Below are 23,114 nucleotides of genomic sequence, written 5' to 3' on the forward strand. Positions count from 1 at the left end.
GTCCAGATCCTCTCCAAACATTTCTCTCCATTACATGTTTCTATAGTTGTATGTAACAGTATAACTGAAACAAAAGGAAATGGTACAACATTAGGGGAAATGGTATGAGGCGGCACTAGGGGTGGCAAACGGGCGGGTTTGGGTCAAATTGGGTAAGTTGTTAGTGGGTTGGGTCTTTAATGGGTCATTAACCCGTTTAGACCCATTAACTATGAGTCTAATTACCCATACCCAACCCGACCCATTTATTTTAAAGCAAACCCGACCCGCCCATTAACCCAATTACATATATACTAAAAATTATGATCAAAAAATTAGAAAAGTAAAAAAAAATTATGATCGAAACTCATAAATTTTTTCAAAAAGACGAGAATAAGTAATTTTTTTTGTCTTATTGATTTTTTTTTGTTTTTATTCAAAAAATTATAAGTTTCGATCAAATTTTTTTACTTTTCCAATTCCTCTCATCAAAACAAATTAATAAGTCACAAAAATATGACACAAAACAAAAAAAATGCAAAAAAAATTTGAAAAAGGACAAAAAAATAAGTCAATTTTTTAATCCAAACCCTTTGCGGGACTACCATGAGAGAAATTTATTCACGGCGGAGCACAATTTCACGGGTCCATTCGCGCAATTAATGGATGAGATGTGTTTTCAATTTTGACTGGTCAAAATAATTGTTACCGGTCACAATTGATTTTTAATTCGGACCATTCAAAATATTTTTGAACGCGTGTAATTTAGAACAAAATAATTGAATAAAAGAGAGAGAAGGCCATGATACTGAGGGTTTGGGAGGGGGGGGGGGGGGAGGAGAGAGAAAGGGGGCGGCTCCTGGGGGTTTGGGTTTTGGGTGGGGGGGGTGGGGGGGGGGAGAGAGAGAGAGGGGGGGGCTCCTGGGGGGGTGGGGGGGAGGAGAGAGAGAGGGGGCGGCTCCCGGGGGTTTGGGTTTTGGGTGGTGGGGGGGGGGGGGGGGGGAGAGAGAGAGAGCGGGGGGGCTCCTGGGGGGGGGGGAAGGAGCGAGAGAGAGAGAGACCAATTGATGGGTTTAGGTTTGGAAAAGAAATCAATAAAAAGATGAAATTTGGTGAGTTACTTTCATTGCCCATTGGGTCATTTAAGTTGACCCAATTGATGCCCAATTATGACCCAACTAATAATGGGTCAGCTGGGTTTGAACCCATTCTTACCCAACTAATAAATGGGTTGGGTTGTGTCTATTTTCTAGTTGATAGGTCTGGGTATGTTAATGGGTCTAGGTTCAATTTGCTACCCCTAGACGGCACACAGTGAATAACGGTATCGTGTAACTACAGAATTTTGTAAGTTGCAGCACTGGCTTCATCTCGGACATTCGAGTCATTCATTAATGAGGTGTCAACTCGTAGTGAAAAGCATTGGTGGATGGTTGGCCCAAAATATTTGAATAGGATCTGGGTCTTTCGTATTGAGGGGCTAATTGAAAGGCAAAGAAAAGATTGGAGGGTAACAAAAAAAAAAATTTCCAATTAGTGACAGCACAGGTAGACGTAAAGCTGAATTTACTTCTCTGAATCATTATTGTCATAGCTTTTATCAATATATGAATGTTACTCGTTATAACAAAATACCCTGCAAAATCCACACTAACTAGCGTGCGTGTGTATGTGTAAAATGCGATGAATCGGCATCGCCAAAAGATTTAGCACCCTGGAGGCGCATGGTAAAAAAATCCAATTAGTGACCACACAGGTAGACGTAAAGCTGAATTTACTTCTCTGAATCATTATTGTCATAGCTTTTATCAATATATGATGTTACTCGTTATAACAAAATTCCCTGCAAAATCCACACTAACTAGCGTGTGTGTGTATGTGTAAAATGCAATGAATCGGCATCGCCAAAAGATTTAGCACCCTGGAGGCGCATGGTACAAGGGAATCCATCTTCACAAAAGCAACCAACTCCCAACCCCCCATTGAGACACAAATTAACAAGGGAAAAAAATTACAAGTTCTTTTGTTGACCAACTCACGATGACCCTGGCGCGGAATCCCTTATACCTACATATTCAAAGAACCTGAGCTAGGATTTTACATTTTTAAGCTAATAGAGCCGGATGGTGTTAAAAGTGAACAAGCACTAATTTCGTGACAGCAGGTTGTGTAGGAATATCCACTCTCGCCTTGGGCTGTTGTTGAAAGTATTTGTTCCGTTCCTCGCAAAATTTAGAAAAACACGTGAATGAACTAGTCGTCGTCATCACTTAATAAAGCAAAGGAGAAAGGTCTGAACTTGTATCCATCTCCATGATAAAACTTGTTCTGGAATTCCACCCAGTGGAGACGCAACGCATGAAGGAAAGCACTAAGGGTCTCCATCATTAGTAGAATGAAGGCTGTTGCAAAGGCAAAAACCACAAGCCCCACCAACCGGATGAAGATATTGTCGTACCTACAACAGAGATATATACATATTAAGTTAGCAGATTAGAGTAACACAAAATCATTGGAGTTATATTGAGACGTTTCTGTAAGATAAAAAGGACATATATTTAACAACTAAATAAGTCCTAATCCGAAACCTTCCCATCTCAACTCCAACATACAGGAGATGGCAATATTCATCCAAATGAGGCCTCACACTTGAGCAAACCAAACATCCTGTATCTCTACAGAATGGTATTACAAATGACATGAAGAATGCATGAGATGTGGAGAACAAATAGAAGGCAGGGCGGGGGTTAATTATAACAAGATTAGTGCAATTCACATGTGAAGTGTACATCTCTTAAATAAAAAATGGAAGTAATTAGTTATGAGCATGAAATTGATTCACCACAAAATTTAATAGTTTCCCAACTAAAGAGCCCCAACCTTTTCAACGAATTTCATAAACAAGAATGACGAAGTTCTTATGACTTAGAACACGGTTTTAACAAAAGATCCAAGGCTTCTCATTGTTATTTGACAGCATCTGAGAATATTCAACAGAGGAAACTTTGACTGCTGCAAAACACTTATAGCCAAATGTACATAAGACAAAGACTTAAGGAAACATTACCTACATGTTTGGCTATCAAATAACATGACCACAGCATCCAGCTGATGTTAATCAACCATCTCTTTCTATCAAAAAAAAACCATCTCTTTCTATCTAAAGGAAAAGCTGTGTAAGTTGAACTAGTTTCTTATCCACTAAACTCAAAGAAAATATCAACCAAAGTTACTGCATTCAGCACTCACTTTACATATACACTCTACCATTATATTCTATCAATGCCACCACATTCATTCTATCATTGACCATCATTTAATCTCACTATAATACAATGGTACCCGTAAAATAAGTCTACCCACATAAACTTTGTACAGAATTGGCTATCAGCTATCAAATGAGATAACAAAGATATACATTGCAGTCACTTGAACATAAAGCCTTTTTAATTAGAACTCAGCCTACAATCAATAGTAGAGCCGATTCGAGGCTGAGTGGCCATCATCATGCAATAGCTTGGGTAGCTAGCATAGGTATGAGGGGAAATGAAGCAAAAGCAGATGTTGTCAAGTTACATGCACCAAATGAAGCCAACAAAGAGATGCTCACACAAAATGGAAGATAAAAATTGCAGAAGAAGACCATACACCAGGCTCAAGCTTGGAAATTGAACTTACCCCCAGGCAAGGAGGAGGACTTTCTCATAGAAGACAGTCGATAATTCAGAATGGGCCAAGCTGTAACAGTAGAAATTATCAAAAACTACAAAACAAATAAGCTAGAAATGCATTCACGAAGGTATGATGGCTGTACCTTAAAGCCCAAAGCCGAAGGTATGATGCAGTATTGGAAACAGCACCAAGAACAAACTCAATCGAATGTATCATTTGATGTACAAAGACCTCGCTAAAATTAAATTCCTCATGATGTTCCCTTGCAGAACCAGGTTCCATATCGAGATGCATCTCAGAGCTTCCAAGGATACCATATGTGCGTCCTTGAAATCGCTAGAAAACATATTGGCAAAGAAGAAAATAATTAAGTAGGTACCATATGGTCATTTCCAGGAAAACGAGTTTGACAACTTTGTTAGCTTGATACGCATAGTCATGCCCATGTCCTAACAGCTAAATTTAGGGGGGTACATTTGGTGGAGCTCCAAAAAGGCCCGAGTACAAGCCTTATCACACAATTATTTTTGTCCTTGTGCACTCTGCCTGCAAGACAGGGTCGCATATGAGGTGGAGTGTAAACTTGCTATAAGCTGGCCCATCTCTTAATGGTTTAAGCTTTTGGTCTATTGGTGATCTAACAACGTAATGGGCAATTTACGGGCCGCTCCAGAATACTAGCCCAATGCACGGAGAACTGCCCATTTTCAAAATGCACGCGCAAGGACTGAGAGTGTTTCTTCCGAGATTACCCCGCACAACATTCTCTCCGCTCAATCAACGACCAGAAGTCCGCCACGCTCGCCATGTACGCCTACTTGTACACCATCAATTCTACCTGGAAGAAGATTTCGAAGAGGAGTGCAAGGTCGTTATTGTTTTCTCTCCTTGCAACAACCACAAAGATCTCGTCCGTAACATTCGCTCGCAGGTCGACGTCCTCGATTCCACCTTCTCGCCGATCGAGGCGGATCGACTCACAGCAAGACTACCATTCACGTGCTCTGCGAACTCGCCGAGAACGGTCGCACCGCTGGTGAGGCATCTACAGGCGCTGCCGTTGTGCGCTGGTTTGAAGCCATATGAACACAAAGTTGAGAAAGGAAGTGCTTTCATGCTTGGTCTTCTCGCTGAAAAAATAATTACGGCTTGCTATTTTTTTGAAATTATTTTTTACTACTGCTACCTTGTACCTTATGGTGGACTATCTTTGGTATTTCTGAAAAAAGCTGTTTTGTTGAGTTTTGAAATTCAGTGAAATTCATGAGCTCAAACTAATGAAATTCACGAGCTCAAACTAGTGAAATTCACGAGTTTGAAAGCTAGTGAAATTCACTCGGTAAAATCTACACCCAGTGAAATTTGAAATCCAGCAAAAATTTGTGAAAATTTGAAAACCAGTGAAATTAATAAAATTTGAAATTAGTGAAATTTGAGAAGTAGTGAATTTCACTAATTTTTTTGAAGTGAAATTTCGCCGGAAAAAGTCACCGGCCGGAGTGGTTGCCGGTCAGAAGTGGTTGTGGGGTGGAGGTGGGAGGGGGTGATGAAAACTTTGAAAAGATTAAAGTGTGAAAGTATATTTAGTTAAGGGTAATCTTCATATGCGGTTGTCCTTGGAGGTAAATAAAAATTGAATTCATCCTTAATGGGAATTAAGTCTTGGTTTTCTAGACCCACAAGTAATTTGCTGCCTCGTAATATGTAAAAAACAAATGCTTTTTCATGAAACTTCTGACGAGATCGAGGAAAACAATATCTAAACAAACAGACACAAGAACCTACCAGTTCTACACAGTGTCCTAGAGCAATATATAAATGTATGACAAGAGAGGAAAGAACAGTTAAAAGCATAACCACAAATTCAAGAAGCAAAATTACAGAAAAAATATTTTCAAGAAAGATATTCAATTAGTTGAGAAACTATAAACACAGAGTACCTCTGAATGAAGTTTCTTCAAAATAAAAGGTTTCGGAAAAAGCATCCAAGGAACTGCAACAAGCGCTGCAGACAACAATATGATCTGCAAAATATCAACTATAAATCAACCAACACCTCTCAGAAGTAGGTAATCTGAGTTCAAGCAAGCAATCATAAGAATAAGAAAAGGCCATGCCTGAATGAATCCCTGGCCCCAAAACAATTGATTCTCACCAAGATCCTCAAAGGGACTCAGAAACATGTAAATCATCACATGATAAAGGTCAGCTTGAGAACCAGTGCACCACTTGATGATAATGAGAAGTGATAGATAACCAAAAAGGCTGTTTAGAAAGATCATCTGTGGCACAAACTGGTACCTGATACAAAGCAAAAGGTAAGTTCCAGTTAATCTACTAGGCTTTCAACGCTGTACAATGGTAGAAAGAGGGGAAAGAAGAAGGGAGCAAAGACACACCTAATATCCAGCGAGCTACGAAAGAAACGAGCATTGAAGTAACCTAATATGATTCCGAGGTTCATCTGGGTGACACCCAACAAAATTGACATTTTCATTTTGAGCGAGTTCAAGAAAGGAAGCTCTGAACGGCTTCCACGCCAGCTGGGATCGACACCAAATGGGTATGCATCTCGGACTTTGACTAAACCAATAGAAGTTGCATCACTATCAAAGAAAACAGTCCTTATTAAGTATTTCATTGGAAAAAGCTATCCTGAAACATTGAGGAGAGAAAAACAGGAACGAAAAAAAAAATTTGTTCTAAAGTAGGCATAAAATGAAGGATAGGCATTCAATCTATATTGTATACAAATGTAGCTAGGCTCAAAAGTCTCCAAACTTCCAATCCTCAATTCTTACAATTTTGATTTTTGTTATTTTTACAATTGAGAGAGGGAGACAAAAAGGTTGGGGGAGGGGGGATTGAGAGACAGAAAGGACGTGGGATGAGAGAGAGAGAGAGAGAGAGAGAGAGATGGGGGAGGGAGGATTAATTGGGTGAGAGAGAGCATGGGAGGGGTGGTTTTAATTTTGTTTATTTGCTTCGCTTATCGCCTTATGGCCCTTATCCTATATTTTTACAATTGAGATTTACTTCAAATAATGTTTATTTACAATTTAAAATTTTAATTTATAAAAGTAGATATACATCTTTCCATGCATAAGACGGGAACAAAGCTTTAGTCCAAACTTGGATGGTTCTGCCCATCTATTCTAAAAAAACATAACTAGCATTGTACCCGTTCGATGCACGAAAAAGGAAAAAAGTTACTGTTAACTTTTTTTATTGTCCCGTGTATTGAACAGGTACAATGCTAGTTGCCTAGTTGGAGAGAAAAAGCATGTGAGCTACATTATGTGTAGGAGATGCCTTGCAATTTTGTTAGAACGATACAAATATTACTGAAAAAGGGAAAAAAGAAAACAACTTGTGTTGATATCAAGAATAACTACACTGAGGATCCATTAACTTGATGCAATAATCAACCGGGCTAGAAAGTGAAGAAGTTGATTGATATTACAAAACCTAATTTTACAAACAAGAATCAAACTGCCACCAAAAAAAGCCCAAACCACCCTTGGTGACAATGCGAATTGACAAACAAACTACATGTGCATGCACGCACAGACACACACATACTGACACACACACAGGGAGGGAGAGAGAGAGAGAGAGAGATAAACTTCAAGACTTCTAAAAAACAACACTGTCACAAATATACTCGGTCAAACAATCATTTATGACCTAATACTAAAACCAAGGAGCTCAACATGGAAGCACATGAAATAAGGAATCCATTTGCCCCTTTATTATTCAAAAAACAGCAAATCAAGCAAAGGACAGCTACATACATGCTATCCTTCTTCTATTCAACTTGCAAACATGTTTGATGCGTGCGCACAAGGGAAATGTGATTCCATTTTGTGCTCTTTTCACAAGATGTCTTCACCAATTTTACACTAGGTACACTTTTACACCAATACACCAAGAAGATAACACATTTATTTGGGGGCCAAAAGTAGCTAAAGAATGTTATCAAACACCGTATTTCCTCTTCAACACTAATAAGAACCAGAGTCATGCTGAAGAAAGGGCTTTGGAAATCTAAAACACAGTGCTAAGAAAGAACTAATTCCTTCCATTTTGGGATCCATAAAATAAAAGGAAAAATTGAGATATACCTGCATGTAGTATCTCGGCACTTGTAAGCAGACAGTCCAAATATATGAAATGGAACAGAAAAGAACTCGTTGTAAATCAACCCACAGTAAATTGAGAACAGTGACATTAAGAGGAGCACATAACGGCCGCCAAATAGCATCTCCATGAAGCTGCCAAGTTTCTGAAGTGAAAAATTAGATTGCATATGAAATACCAGCACAATACTTACATACTAAAGAAAATGGAACTATACAATTGGTATATTCAACAAAAAATTAGCACATCAAAACTCATATTGTATACAAAACAATCCTTCACTTTTTCATCCAGATATCATCATCACCCCTATCATCATCAACATTAACATCATCATATTTTACACCTCAGGACTCAAGAAATGTGAAAATCCTACCATTCTTTCAACCATGTTTCAGTTTTGAAATCTATAAATCATCAAACAAAAGATAAGCTTTACAGAAATTCAATGAAACCCTCTTTTTCTTCACACTCACTGCCGGCAGCTCCCACCTAGTGGCAAAATCCTGCAGATGTGGCCTATAACATTGACTTCCCCAAGTGTGACTTCAGTTACCAGAATTTGGTAGACCACTGTAACCTTTTTTACCTGCCTTTTGGATAAGCTCAATACAGGGATGGACCCAGGAGTTGATCTCCACGGGGTGAAACTATGCAACACCACATATGCACATGGTATTTTTTTTTTTTGGAAAGCACATATACACATGGTAGTGCAAATCAATTTTGATCCCGCTAACTACCTCTATAGACTTTCTCCATCCTAGAACATCTCCATCTGCAAATCAACTTCAATTTTCATATTGCATATAAGCTCATATATCGAGACACTGTCATACATAGGCAGGAACCTAAGTCAATCCATAGCCCTCAAAACATAGAGAACAAAAGACCACAAATCCCTTGGCAATCAACAATGGAGAGCTAAATGACCAACAAACTCAACCAAGGTTTTGAATACCGTACCGGCCTAGGGTACCAGTTTTGTTATTGGTACGGTACGTACCGGTACCGGTCAGATACCGGGTACCATTTTTGATTTAGCACTATTACCATCATATATAACTATATATCGATTATTTTTCCCATGTCATCCATTTATTATAACATCAACTTTCATTAGACAGCACAAATTACACTCTCATTATATAAATCTCGTCTAATCCAAAAAAAAAAGAAGGTAAAAAGCTCCCATAACCATCAAATCTTGAGAGTTCAAACTTTATTTCAAATAAAAAATAGCCTTTAAGGTCACAGGAATTTAAAAAAAAAAACCTTCTCATTAGACTCATCTCCCCATTGGCAACCTTTTCCCCTTTTTGAACAAAGTACTACCCCACGTGTAACCTGTAATAACCATTTCAAAAGTAAAAATAAAAGGGTAATTTGGTCCTTGTGTCATTCTAGGGTTTCCAACATTTTATAAACCTCTCTCTCTCTCTCTCTCTCTCTCTCTCTCTCTCTCTCTCTCTCTCTCTCCGGATTTTCCAGTACTCACCAGTATTAGAGTCGGGACCGTATTAGAGATGCAAGGTACCGGTTTCACACAAATCTAGTACGCGCCAGCTGGTACGATATGGGATTAACAACCTTGAACTCAACAGTCTCCTCGCACATGATGCTTACACCAAACCTGCTTATTTCCTCTGATACAGAACTCCCAGTCAAAGCTCCTACACCGAGACTTGGTCAGAATATTTTGACCAAGCAAGGGATCCACATTCATGTACTGGTTCTCGGAACAGTTTCAGAAAACAAATAAGAGAATTTGTGAAATGGTGATAAAAAACCAACTACTTCAAAAAAAAAAAAAAACTTGATGAATTCTTAAATCATCTACAGGACAATCGGATTTGTATTGTTTATTCCTTCTCTGAAAGTAAGATTTCTTACTCAGCTTCAAGATAAAAGAAATAATCTCTGGAAAAGAAAAAATACCTGAGAACCAAGTTTACTTTCACGAGCTATAAGGAATAAGGCTCCCATCAACAAGCATATTCCATGACCCCAGTCCCCAAACATCACAGCAAAAAGAAACGGAAATGTAACGATGGTATAAACTGCAGGATTTGCTTCCTGATATCTTGCAACACTGCCAAAAGATAGATGTATTAGCATCTGCCCAGGGTTGACAGGTAAAACAATAGCAGAACAAATAGCACCACAAGAGTTCAAATGATTGATGAACACCATTCAACCAACCACAAGATTCCTATGGTCCAGTTAAAAATAGAAATACTCCACTTGCTTTTTATATTTTACCAAGCAAAACTTGGTATAGATATGGCTGTGAAACAACTGTTTTGCTTATTGACTATAAGCTAATGATAAGTTGCAGCCACTGAGTGCAATTTATTGTGAGCTCCAATAACCCTTCAGATCATTTCAAAAAAAAAAAACCCTTCAGAAAAAAACATAAAGCGTTTCAAAAAAAAAAAAAACCTTCAGAAAAAAACATGAAGCACGCAAGGGGAATGAATGCATTAATACCAATGATTCATTCAAAAGGTTTTTCTTTTTTCGTACAGTGACAGACAGTAAATGAGAGATTACGAAGAAAGAGACTCAGTGGCGTTGTGGAACTACTAAATAGACTTTCTATTCGATTAGTGTGGTGAAACCACTGCATAAAATGCTTCAAAAGCAAATTACTTGTCATATCAACATGCACTATGACACGACACCAAAAATGACCTCAGAAAATTGTCACATTTAAACATACCCATATGCATCAACAATTTCCTGGAATGCACTGGTGAAGCGGTTGGTTCTGAAGTGAGTTGGAGGTGATTCCACAGCATCCATTGCATGAAATATTATACCCACTTGTGAATTGCTATCAAATGTTGCCCGTTGTAAAGCTTCCTGAATCTGTACAAAATAAAACCTTCTCCATTGTGATAACGCGAATGTTGTAATAACCAAATCAACTTCAGATATCTTCGCCAAAACAGAAATTAGATAAGAGAAGACCATAGTACCTGAGGTTTCGCAAATATTGGACACCAGCCCTCTCCAACAAGACACTTTTTTGTCACATCAAAATTCAGCATGTTCAATGTATCATAAACAGCTTTCTCCCTTCTGACCTAGAAAATGATGAGAACTGAACTTACTTTTCACATTAAGTTGGAAGATGAGCAGTGCCCTCCAACTTTGGATATTGAGAAAAGACAAGAAACAAACACTTTACCATGTTCGTCCATTTTGGTAGCTGACTTTCAATGGAAGAAAGGGCATTATTTCGTTGACGGATTCCAGCATCCAAGGTGACCTCCAATTCAGAGAGACGTGACAAAACCTGCAACAAACATGTTGACCTTTTGACAAAGAACTGTTGCCCAACATGTTGACCTATTGACAAAGAACTGTTGCAGGGCACTCAATGACTAAACCTACAAAATAGTAGTATAGATGAACCACTTCAACCCACTCCAATAACAATACTTTAATGCAGAATGCAAATATTTCATTCGAAATATATAATTCCATGTCTCCGATACAGGGCAAAGTCCTATACTGTTTTGTTGGTCCTCTAAGTATACACTTGTTCATATTATTCCCCAATATGCAACTGTGTTCAATTAAATAATCAAAGGCAATAAATACAATTACGATGTCTCCAAGCCTTATGCCGTCAGTAATGAGCAGCATAATGACAGGTATTTTTGGCAAGAAAATAGGAAAATTTCAACCACTTTTATTAGAAAGAATGAAACAATTTTATTCAGTACTGCCACATAGTTTAAGTGGGGTAATGCCACACGCAGCAAGAATCACCACTGCGAGGTTACTTCCCCTGCCACTTTCCACATCAAGGAGCCACAACCATATTCCTTATCAAGGAGCCACCGACTCCCCCACTGCAACCACCTGTGACCAACATCACCCTCACCATCAACATTTCTCTTTTATCTCTACCCTGCACCCCAAATGCCCCTCACCACCCCAACCCCCAAGCGACATAACATAAATAAGACTCTACTGCGATTATTGCTTGACTATCCATGCTTTCTTTAGGTCCCATCTTGAGATTATGTGGATTTCCATATATTGTAATCCAAAAGTTTCCAACACCTGTCGTGCATGTGGAGATGTACACATCCTTACATAGAGCGAAGTAGAATGCAAAGGGGAGAAGCAAAATGCAAATGGGAAACAAATGCAAACATGGTACCCAAAATAATAATAATAATAATTTAAACCAAAAGACTTGAACTCAAGACCTCTCACAAAATGAGATTTGACATCATGTTAAGTTAACAATTGTCCGAAAAACTTAAGCTGTAAGGGAATGGGCCAAACAATGTATGAAGCTAATCAACAATATCTACCTTATTGTTTATTTAGGGTTTGTTTGGATCTTAAGGAAAGGAAAAACCACTTCCCTTGTTTGGTTTGAGGGGAAAGAGGAGATAAAATCACAAAAAACAATATTGAACAAAGTAAATTTTCCTCACCCTTTTCTCAATATTTTCCTTCTTAATTATTTTCTTTTCCTTTCCTTTCCTCAAGTCTCAAAAAGACCCTTAGTTTTCACTCTTTATTTCCTTGGTAATATCAAAAGAGTTAACAGACAAAACAATGGATACCTTGACACAGAACAAAATAAATGGCACATTAACTACCACACAGATCGAGCTGGTTTTTGTTTACCGGCACACCCACAGTCCATTCATTTTTCTAGCACTCCTCATCAAAATTATCCCAATCTCGCTTGACAAGATACCAACTCGGAACAGACCGAACAGACATTATTCCAAAGCAAATGTTCAGCACAATTACTGGCAGAAGATGCTACAACTTCTTTGAACTATTCCTACACATAACAAGTCTATATACAGATATACAGGTACCCAGTCAAAACTGATAAACACAATTACTGACAGAAAATGCTACAACTTCTTTGAATAACTAGATACATGAGAAGCATACACATAAATAGGTATGGCTATGTATGCGTTCATGTCAAAATCCATCTTGCATGAAAATAATACGTCCACTGTGGTAGGTGGAAGCAAATTATAGGGTGTTCAATGACTGACAGATCAGAAAGAGGGTTTGACACCCTATCCCAAATCCAGTGGGTATGATGAAATCTAATGTCATATAAGTGAAGGCTTAAAACTCTCAATGTATTTCTTTTCATGTCATGTAGTAGGAGAGTCTTTGTACTTTTCGAATCTCTCAATGCATTTATTATCTTATTGTATTGATTTCATTTTTTTATCTTTTATGATTAAAGGAATTTTCTTTGCCATTCAAAGAAAAAGTGAAGACTTAAAACCTTCCAGTACAAGGCCTTTCCTTGGGAAACATAGGAAGAACAAAATCGTGCGCTAGCGATGTGGAGGCGCGTGACAGGAAAAACAGATAACATGGTACTGGGCAGGACCGGGGTTGTTCAGAGACGTTATAAACTTAGTGTCAGAACTAACCCTAGTCTGGTGTGGTTAGAAGAGTTGAGGCTCCGGAGAGTAGAAGTCCTGGGAAACAGAACCATGTACAGCTTATGATTACTCTATAGTCACTTATGACCGCTATCCCACATTGCTAGCGAAGGGAAGAAGCTGGGCAGTGTGACATCGCGCATTTAAGGGGTATGGATAGTGACACACATCCCAGAATAAGCGTGTATGAGAAAATTGAATGCCATAGAAGCAGGGGCGAAGCCAAGAATTTAGAATGGTGGAGTAAAAGATCTGACATGGGGTTGGGGTTAAGGCAATTTTAGTCTCCACCTTTGCCGATTTTCTCCAAAAGTACTCAATTCTGGGCCAACCAATTGGGGTTGAGGCATGCTAATATATTGATTGGGACTGTAGGGTAAATATGGTCAAATTCATTGAAAACTATCTGGCCCTAAGGAAAAATTGGAAGTTCATTCGGTCAATTGACCCCGCAGGTAAAAACATAGCTCCAACCTTGCATATAAGTGACTGCTTAGGAGCCCATAGTGCAAGGCTGCCTCCCAAGAAAACTTGGGAAGAACAAAATCATGTGTTGTGCGCAGAGGGAAAAGAGAATATAATTGCACTGGACCAGACAGGGTTGTCAATTATCATAGAGGGAGGTCAAAAGTAAATTCAAGCCAATAAAGAGGTTCATTTGAAGAGGTGAACTCGGATTGGGTTAGGTCATACTACTTTTACAAAAAATTACCATTGAATCATTGATGTTGCTGTTCATCTTAAATGGCATTAGGCTTGAGTACTACACAAAGACATAATTTTTTTTTATTTCTGGTACTTTATTAGAACCCAAAAAAAAAAAAAAGATTCAGGACAACAATCACACGTGCAGCATAATTTAAGGATATACACAAATGGAATACATATCATCAAACTGCAGCCAGGCAATTTAATAGCATACTTCTCGCATTAGTTGCCTCTGTTTTGTTTTGTCTTCTGGTACAGGATAGCAATTTGCCCCAAATGCTTCACAAATTTTCAATATTTTTGTCCTTGCTTGCTCCCCCGAAAAGAACACTACAAACACTATTTTCTCAACCTGCGTAGGCAATTAACAAGTAGTTAAATATATACCATTCAAAAATCCAGGCGACATTCTTGAACGGAGTAGAAACATACCAGCACAAGACTCGAGTGAAGAAACCATATACAATTATGAAGCATAATCGATCAAATTTGCTCATTTATTAACTTACAGTGAAAAAATAAGCCTGTCTACTAAATGAAGAAAATTACCATTTCGGTTGATACAGGATCCACAATTTGTTCATCCGTCGGTGCCTGATTAAAAAGCATGTTGCCCCTTGTAGCTCGAAATAACATCCGTTCAAAATTAAGAACCTTGGCCTTACTAATAATTCCACTAATAAATCTTAAACCAGATTGATTTGATGGCCCTGGTCGCATCTCCTGCAGAATGGATTATAATAAACAAACCAAATCATGTTTGTAGTTCATCATATAAAAAAGTATTTGACAGAGCAAACAATCACCTGTTCAAGTAAAGATGCTGTATCTGCATAGTCACTATCTGCATAGTCACCATTAGAGTACACACGATCATCTAACTCTGTTTCCTCTGCAGCTGAATGGCCGTTACTTGAAACAAGGAAACCAACTGCCTGAAATTAAGCACGAGAGGGCCTAAGATAACCATCTCGAATCATATTTGAAGGGACACTTTGGCACATTGTCAAGAAAGAACACTCCAGAGATTTTGCATCGATTTATTGAGCCTCACTTAACGACTGTTGTCCATTGGGACGGAGGGTGTAAAACATAAAACTCCAATATATGAATATTACATCTGTTTGCACTCCACCTCAGGTAAGGGACACATTAGTAAGAGGAAACAGTGATCACTTCATGGCTTGGCCTCATCTACCAATGATTGGATAGTGACACTGATAACTTCATGGCTGGGGAATCATCAGCCAAAGTTCGGATGATGAGTCAAAGATAAAGGATGGGGATCTAACAACAGATCAAAAGAGGGAATGAGTGTGAAGACTGGTTGATGAGTTGAAGGGAGTCAAGTGACAAAGCGCAGACAATTTCTTGAGGATGCGACTAGTACATGAAGACATAATAATAACAATAATATTTAAAGTAGTAGTAATCATAGCTCATAGGGTTTAGCAAAACAAGTTTGATATCCTGAGTTAGCAAAGCTAAGAAACAAACAAGGCAAAGAATAACAAGAGGAAATTTCCAATCATTCAGAGAAAGAAACTTGATTACCATGTCTGTAAATAGCAAAGAGCAACATATGTTTATCAAATATTAGAGCAAAATATGTCAGTGAATAGTAGTAGGTTGTCCCTGCAATCATTCCCTTCACAACTGTAGCAGGGATTGATATGAGAAGAAACAGATAGAATGACATTGGTCCTCATTGCACAAGAGAAAAATTGCAACAAAGTGTACCTTCTGTAGTACCATCTTTAACTCCAGCATCTCATTGTACGTTTGCCGTAGCTTCTCACTGTTGTTGTTCATCTCAATTAACTCATGTTCATGCTCAGCAAGTAGTACCTGCAATTAAGAGGAAGACAAACTATGCTTGTCAGATTCGTAACTCATTATGTTCCACAGAAAACCTTCCACCACAATGATGAGAAACCATTTCTTCACTTAATGTAGATGGTGCCGGGGGGGGGCGCGGGGGGTGGGTGGGTTGGGTGTGGATGAAACAGCCTTAAAGCTCCTTCTCCTTTAGGATAGAATCATCATTGGTCCAGTGGTCCTTCTTTCTCTTTTTGAAGATGCTCAAATACTAACAAAAATAAAAGAAGGATGACTTGCCAAAAGATGAGCAGTTAGAAATGGACCTCTAATTCCTGCAAATCCAGATCCGGTTGCAAGGGAGGACGAGCAGAAGACATTAGGCCAGCTTTATGTATTTGATCTTTGAAAAACCGTAGCTTCCTTGACATCTCTCCACATCTTTTAACCTGTGAATTTATATATACATGAAAACAAAACTATAAGGGGAAACTACGACACATATGGTTTCTAATCATCAGAATCATAGTGATATCGTATTATTTAGCAGTTGTGGATATTAGTGATATCAAATTCCACTAGAGAGTACGTCTGCCGTTGATTTCTTTCCTTTTGCTCTTTCAACAAAAGGTGACCGAGGTTTTTAGCTTCCTCCCCCATTTTCTGGTGTTTGTTAGAAAGCTAAAATGGGAAAGGTGCCCTGCGAGATTTTAAGAAGCTATAAAATTATGCTCAAAGAGGAAGCATATTTAATCTTGCTTATTCATCACACAGACATGTGAAGGCTAACTCTCGTTTTAACCTTCCCCGTATTCTTTCCAGGAAACAAATATATGGTGCTTTCTCCAAGGCCAAGGCAAACTGGCAGTTTCACAGGAATTGCACTGACCATTTAAAACTCTCACCGCCGATGAAACTCTACTCCCAGATTAAAGAATTAAATAAGCAAAGAATCTCTAAGGAGCATAGGCCCACTTTGTGCCATCCCTTGTGTTAAAGTACAACGTAAGTACAAGTGAAGCAGTAGACTTCCATTTCCACTTAAATAGAACAAACCAAAGGATTATTATAAAAGAGCATAAGTCTATAACCCCAGTAACAATATGTCAACAACTACATCACACAATGTAATTTCTTCACTAAGTTCAGTAAAATCCTTAGGCAGTATCTGTTTAAATGATAGGAAAAAGACCATGCAATACCAGAAGACTTCTCTTTTCCACAAGCTGAGGAAGTATGAACCGAAGTATGATTCCCTAGCAGGAATTTACATTTGAGCCAGCTATACTGACCACGTTTTTTTTTTTTTTTGTTATAAATGTAATAAAGGTTATATCTATAAACAAATAAACACAAGACACATGCTACATTGGGTTATTTCTTTGTTCCTAGACAATAGATGGAAAATGCAACCAATTAATTTCAATCTAAAACATATTAAAGTTCTGATTGAGAATCCCTTATGGTATTAAATAGGAGAAATGAGCGAAAATACCTGATTAACGAATGTTCGTTGGAAAGGGCTTTTATCAGCATTTAACTGCCAAGAACAAACCATAACAAGTGCATCAGATGAATCAATTATGCAGAAAGAGTCCTTCAGCTTTATTTAGGATAGGCTAGCCATCAGCAAATAAGAAGACAACTTCAAACACACCAGAAGCATGTCAATAAATAGGTTTAAGGTACAAGAAAATCCTGCAACTTCATCTGCATCTTTAACAATTCCAATTATTAGCACAGTTTCATTAACAAAAAAATACAAGATTTAAAAAAACTTACAATGTCCCAATGCAGTACCTTGTTGAGATTAAGAATCCTAAGTACTTGCAGATTGAGGGATTTTATTTTTTTACAAGATTCAAAATCAAATTAAGAGAAACTAGCAGAGATTGAGATAGCGCATCTAACTTTCTAATTCTGTTTTGAGAAAACCCTAAAGAGAACAACTGGATTATCAAAACAAGCAAGGTTCAATCTTCAACAAAAAAAAAAGATGAAAGAAATGCCTACTCATGCTTCATTACAACCCTCACTATAGCCAAAGAATAAAGAAAATCCCAAAAGCCAACCAAAAGTGTTGAAACTGTTAACTTATAACACAAAAATATTTAAATATCATTCTGGTTAACTGTCAATACCTCTTTCACAGCTTGATAGTCAAATTTGGTCATGTAATCTGTGTCACTAGGCCGGCTGCCCTACATCCTAAAGGAACGATGATAAAATTGTTTACTGTCAAGTTCACTTCAATCTCCTAAACAGAACTAACGTCATAATGTTCCAATATGTTTCACAACATACTGGAATAACACTCCTTAAATGACAGAGTAAGGCATCCTCCAAAAACATCAAAATGGAACAGCAGATGCTATAAGCTGTGAAAGCAGTCAGCATCTATAAGTTCAACCCACAGACGAAGAAATAAAAAAATAAAAAAAAATTGACGAAAATTCCACCTTTTTCTGAAAAGCAATGCAAATTGGACAGTCAACATATTGGGATTTGGGTCAAATTGATCAGAGAGTCAGAATAAGTCTTTTACAAAAATCATGCTATAGTAACTAGCAAGGATGCTTCGGGCTCGAGTCATGGTATCCATAGCGTTGCTTCAGTCTTTTCAACTTGGGCACCTTTAATTATAGCCTTACGGTGTGCAAGGGATCCCAGATGAGGGAACCCTAGGAGAGCCGCTGACTCCAACTACCACTATTCTATTCGAACGTATCACAAGTATTAATCAAATGGATAGTTAGCGTCAACCTACTCTTGCATTAAAGATCTCGAAGAAAGATGAGGAACCTGCTTCCCTACCGTTCCCAGAGCCCAGAACTGCTTCTGGAACTAAAGTCAGGACCTCAACCCGCCTACTCGGGTCTTATATGGATATGAAGGAAATGACTTGTCCTTTCGGGTGGGTGAGCAGGACCACTTCCCACTTCAATTCCTAATACTACTTCTTTCTTTCTGTGCAGTAGCATTAGCAGTGGTAGGGCTGGGGTCTCCCTTCCTTTCATAGCGGTAGTACTGCAAAAGAGTACACCTAAAGGTAGAGTTACTACATCTCAGGAGTAGGCATCACAAGAGAAACTAAGTTCGTTTCGGTAAGTGTGGATGAATCAACATCAAATAGAGTCATATTTTTTTCAGCAATAACATGAGAAGAGCATCCCTTTCACAAAAACCGAAAGACCCCAGATATCCTGCCATTTCAGCACCTTGTGATCTTTGAGAAGTACGAGCCCTCCTCTAGAATGTTTTTGTAGATTTCCAAAATTCCATGGAGGATCAAGATGAGAATGAATCTGGGAATCCAGGACATACTCATCCTGGAGCTTCTGCTCTCCTCTGGGTAGGGGTTTTTTATAGAGAGAGGTGAGTAGAGGGTAGCCCCCCGCTTGACCGATTTCTCGGAGTTGAGGAAGATCTCTCATCTGATGACCCTGAACAAGAAGGAGCTGCTCTCGATGTGAGATCAGCAGCAAAAGAAAGAAGAAAAGGGCCATGATCCTATGTTCGTTTTCGCCCTGCCCCGATGATGCGCTCCTAGCCTGCGGAGGGACATACCGGAAAGACTCTCTATTTCTTTGAGAAAAGAATCGTTGGTTTGACCGATGGACTATGTGGGAAATACAAGATCTAGGCAAGCCGCTACATGTTCTCCCCTTGCCCTTGAACGATAGAAGAACTAATTATCTTCTCTTAGATAGCGAGGTTCGAGGACCGTACTTCAAAATAGATAGGCACAATAGAAGGAAGGGAATGGGCAGTCCTAAAGGAGCAAGCTACCTAGCTAACTAGATAGAAGGGAAAGGATGGCGAACCCAGAGATCACCCGAGGGTAGACTCGTAGGACAAGAAGCTACAGCCCTATCAAACGAAGTCGGTCCATAGGATAGAAGAATACGGGCAATTGAATTTATAACTTCGCTAAGTTAGTAACTTGGAATATTCGAAAGTACAGCAGAATTTGATTCACTTGTTTATGCAATAGGATGTCTAATATTATTAGATTAAAAAAAAAAATTAAACATACACATTTGATTGGGCCAGAACCCTGAAATATTGGTGTAACTCTAATGTTCACAATTACACGTTACTCAACCATCGAATTCTAAATTACATCCCCAGTAGTGAAAGTTTGTCTACTCTAAGTCAGAATTTGATTGGAGGAGGGGAAAGAGGAAAATAAAGGCTACTATGGACTTCAATTAAGCAAGCAAGCAATCACCTTGCCCATTTACCTAACTTACACACGGATGGATCCAGGGGGCCACAGAGGACTACCATCCCTCCAAAGTTTTGGAGAATCTCCTTTCATAGTAGTATTTGTTGTAAAACTTCCGTATCTATAGGTTCTACGATCCACAATGGCTTGGAAAATTAACTTATAGCCTCTTTACGATTTTTTCATAGTAGTATTCGATGTAAAACTTACGAGATATGCAGGTTCTCCGATCGACCGTGGTTTGGAAAAATCAAGAATAGCCTCCCTACGATTTTCTATGAAAAAGGGAAGATTCCTAACCACTTTATTTTTTAGGAAGATTCTTCATGTTTACTCCTTACTTTGGCACAAAATTCAAGCAGAACATAATGCAGAAAGTTGGGGAGTTTTTTATCCATCCTATGCTTGAGGTATTGAATTTTATCCATATGGTGTGAAGTTGTTTCTCCTTTCACATGTTTCCATGTTAACAAATAGTTATAGATCATTCCCAAATTCAAGCTATCTGCAACCTTCAAATAAATGCCATCACAACTTTGCAAAGCAAGAGAAACTACATTTGGAACTCCAATTTAGAACCTACAAGATCAACAAACCCTGACAAAGACATTGCTCAAGCTTTTGATATTGATTCTATCAAAGGTGCATTTACGTGTCGGAAGGGTGTCAATAGCAACTCTGTAGGTCTCGTTGTAAAGCAGAGCAGCATGTTTTTTCTTTACCTTCTTCCGTAAATTGGCACTGTGTCAACCCTGCTCAGTGCTTAAAATACCAAAGTTACTATCTGTGTGCATCACTAACAACCTACTGTCCAACGGACCTACGCATCGAACATCTCCAACTAGAACTACAATTCACCTTATTGTCAACCTCTCAGAGGCTGGGTTTGCTTGTGTTACATAGGTTTTTGAAGTGAAACTCTTTATTCCATCTATAGAAAACATGAAAGCCAAGAATTAAATTCCACGGCAACCCCAAGGGGTTTGGCCAAGTGGGCATGAGACAGCAATGGGCTCGCTCCCAATAGGTCGCAAGATCAAATCTCACAAAAGCCTAACGTTCCAAACCTTGGGGCCACTGAGTTTGTTAGCGGTAGTTAGAGTTAGTTTTACTCTAAGCGTATTTCTGGTGTATTGCTTTGTGGAAGTTAATTGAACTGTTATGAGCTGGCTATAGGATTTAGTTGTAACTTGTAACAGAATTTGTGGGACAGGAAGAGATAGTAGGAGTGCGTTATCTTGTAATCAATCAAGGATAATGAAATCAAGAATGAAAGAAAACTCCATTTGTCTTTATCTCAGTTTATGATTTTCTTCAAGGTTTGCCCGGCCATTAACTTCAGGGTCCTGGGATTAGTCGAGGTGCACGCAAACTGGCCCGAACACCTGGCTATCCAAAAGAAAGCATTAAATTCCACGGCAAGAACATGCAAGAACATCCTCCAATTGCATTTGTATAAACCACAAAAAAGTAACAAGAACATAAATTAGAGTGTAGATTGAATCGCGGTGTATTGGGGGCCACACCAAATTGTCGCCTAAGTGAATCTGTTCCATGTAATTAAACTCCTGTGCTGTTTAATTATGCGTAAGCCAGACACAATCACTGCCAATTTCGTCAGGAATTCAAATTTCAATTGAATGCAGTTAAATAGAACAGTGTTATTAGTACTAGTAACAATAAAATAGAACTGGTGTGTTTGAAATGCGTACGTCTTGGAATTGAAGAAGGCCGAGATCGCCGAGGTACAATACGGCTCGCTGCGCGGACTCGACGGGCATTATGAGTTGGACGGAACTCATCTTCTCCGACCGCATCAGATCCATTTCCGGCAAGTTGTCGAAGCGCTCCATTTTCCATCAACCAAACTGAGCCTGACGCCTAGATCTCCAGATCTGATGCAAACAGAGTCTCTCTCTCTCTCTCTCTCTCTCTCTCTCTCTCTCTCTCTAGATACACAAGCGTATTGCAACTGTTTATATATATATGTTTGTCTCGGTGTGGTTAGTCTCGATGGCTCCGTTTCAGTTTTCGCCCAGCAACTGCCATTGGAACAGGGAAAATTCGAGTTGTTTTTAGTCAATGGGGCTGGAAAGTTAAAAAGTAAGAACTTTAGGAAGAAGCACGCTACTGAGGATCGACTGAAATTGACGGTGATTAGAGAAAGAGAGATTTGTCTTACGGTCTAAGTTACCGTACCCAAACGTTTTTCTCGGTGGTTGGGCCCACAAGTAAGGTTTTGATGGGAGTACAATGTACACTGATGCGGAATAAAGGGAAAGTAAAATTGCTGCTATAGGTACATACCTACGTACGCATTATGGACCCTTCTTGAGTTTTATAAAAAATATTCGAACAGCTTATTTTGTTCAAAAAAGTTATTTACGGTTTTTGTAAAAAAATAACTCAATTCGATATCGGTAAAGACGTTTATGAAACATCCAACTTTGTTACAAAATTCAGGCATGAATTCTAAAGTAAAGTTGGATGTTTTGTATACGTCTTTGCCGATATCGTATTGAGTTGATTTTTTACAAGTGCCGTAAACAAATTATTTTGAACAAAATGAACAGCTCATACCATTTTTATAGGACCCGAGACGGATCCAGAATGCGTATGTACCTGGTGTATGTTGTGCTTTCGTTATTGCCACGTGAAGTCTTTCTATTATAATTGAAGGATAGTTTTTTTTTTTTATTCGTTAATTTTAATTTATTCCATTTTTTGAAATTTGGGTAAGGGATGGATACTTATAAAAATCAAACTATGCTTATGTGCATGAAAATATAAGAAATATAAAAAAGATAATATGCATAAGAGTATAAAGGAGGCATCAATTGCACTAATCTAATAAATTCAGTGTTTGAAAATTAGCCCATGCGAGCTTTTTGCATCTTCATTTAATACTCTTCAATTACATGCATGAACCAACAAACAAATTTACTCCTAACCTAAGTTTTTATGGTTTGGTGTGCTACGGTTAAGCTACAAACCATCTCATATTGTATGAATTTAATTTGGGGAGTTATTTTGGCGCTCTTCAAATTGATAATCATATTGTCAAAAGAAAGTACCAAAATTAATTTGGGGAGTGTTGTTATCAATTCCCATTTAATTTA

The 23,114-nt window shown here is 38.5% G+C and overlaps 2 protein-coding genes across 2 annotated transcripts; both read right to left on the bottom strand.

Moving 5' to 3' along the window:
• Positions 1-1,736: 1,736 nt before the first annotated feature.
• Positions 1,737-22,087, bottom strand: LOC131314834 (V-type proton ATPase subunit a1-like). Its single transcript, XM_058343711.1, has 18 exons — positions 21,708-22,087; positions 17,263-17,307; positions 16,094-16,216; positions 15,690-15,797; positions 14,756-14,884; positions 14,499-14,672; positions 14,164-14,301; positions 10,985-11,092; positions 10,773-10,880; positions 10,514-10,662; positions 9,730-9,883; positions 7,776-7,936; positions 6,051-6,257; positions 5,769-5,952; positions 5,592-5,675; positions 3,794-3,987; positions 3,658-3,717; positions 1,737-2,437 (listed from the first exon to the last, which is right to left on the bottom strand). Exons 1-18 carry the CDS (start codon positions 21,846-21,848, stop codon positions 2,233-2,235), a joined length of 2,472 nt encoding a protein of 823 aa, XP_058199694.1. The 5' UTR covers positions 21,849-22,087; the 3' UTR covers positions 1,737-2,232.
• Positions 18,979-19,273, bottom strand: LOC131314835 (uncharacterized mitochondrial protein AtMg00530). Its single transcript, XM_058343712.1, is given in 4 exon segments — positions 18,979-19,003; positions 19,005-19,136; positions 19,138-19,189; positions 19,192-19,273. Coding segments are annotated over 4 exon segments (291 nt in total).
• Positions 22,088-23,114: the final 1,027 nt, after the last annotated feature.

The sequence above is a fragment of the Rhododendron vialii genome, chromosome 13a, assembly GCF_030253575.1.
Source record: "Rhododendron vialii isolate Sample 1 chromosome 13a, ASM3025357v1".
Taxonomy (NCBI): domain Eukaryota; kingdom Viridiplantae; phylum Streptophyta; class Magnoliopsida; order Ericales; family Ericaceae; genus Rhododendron; species Rhododendron vialii.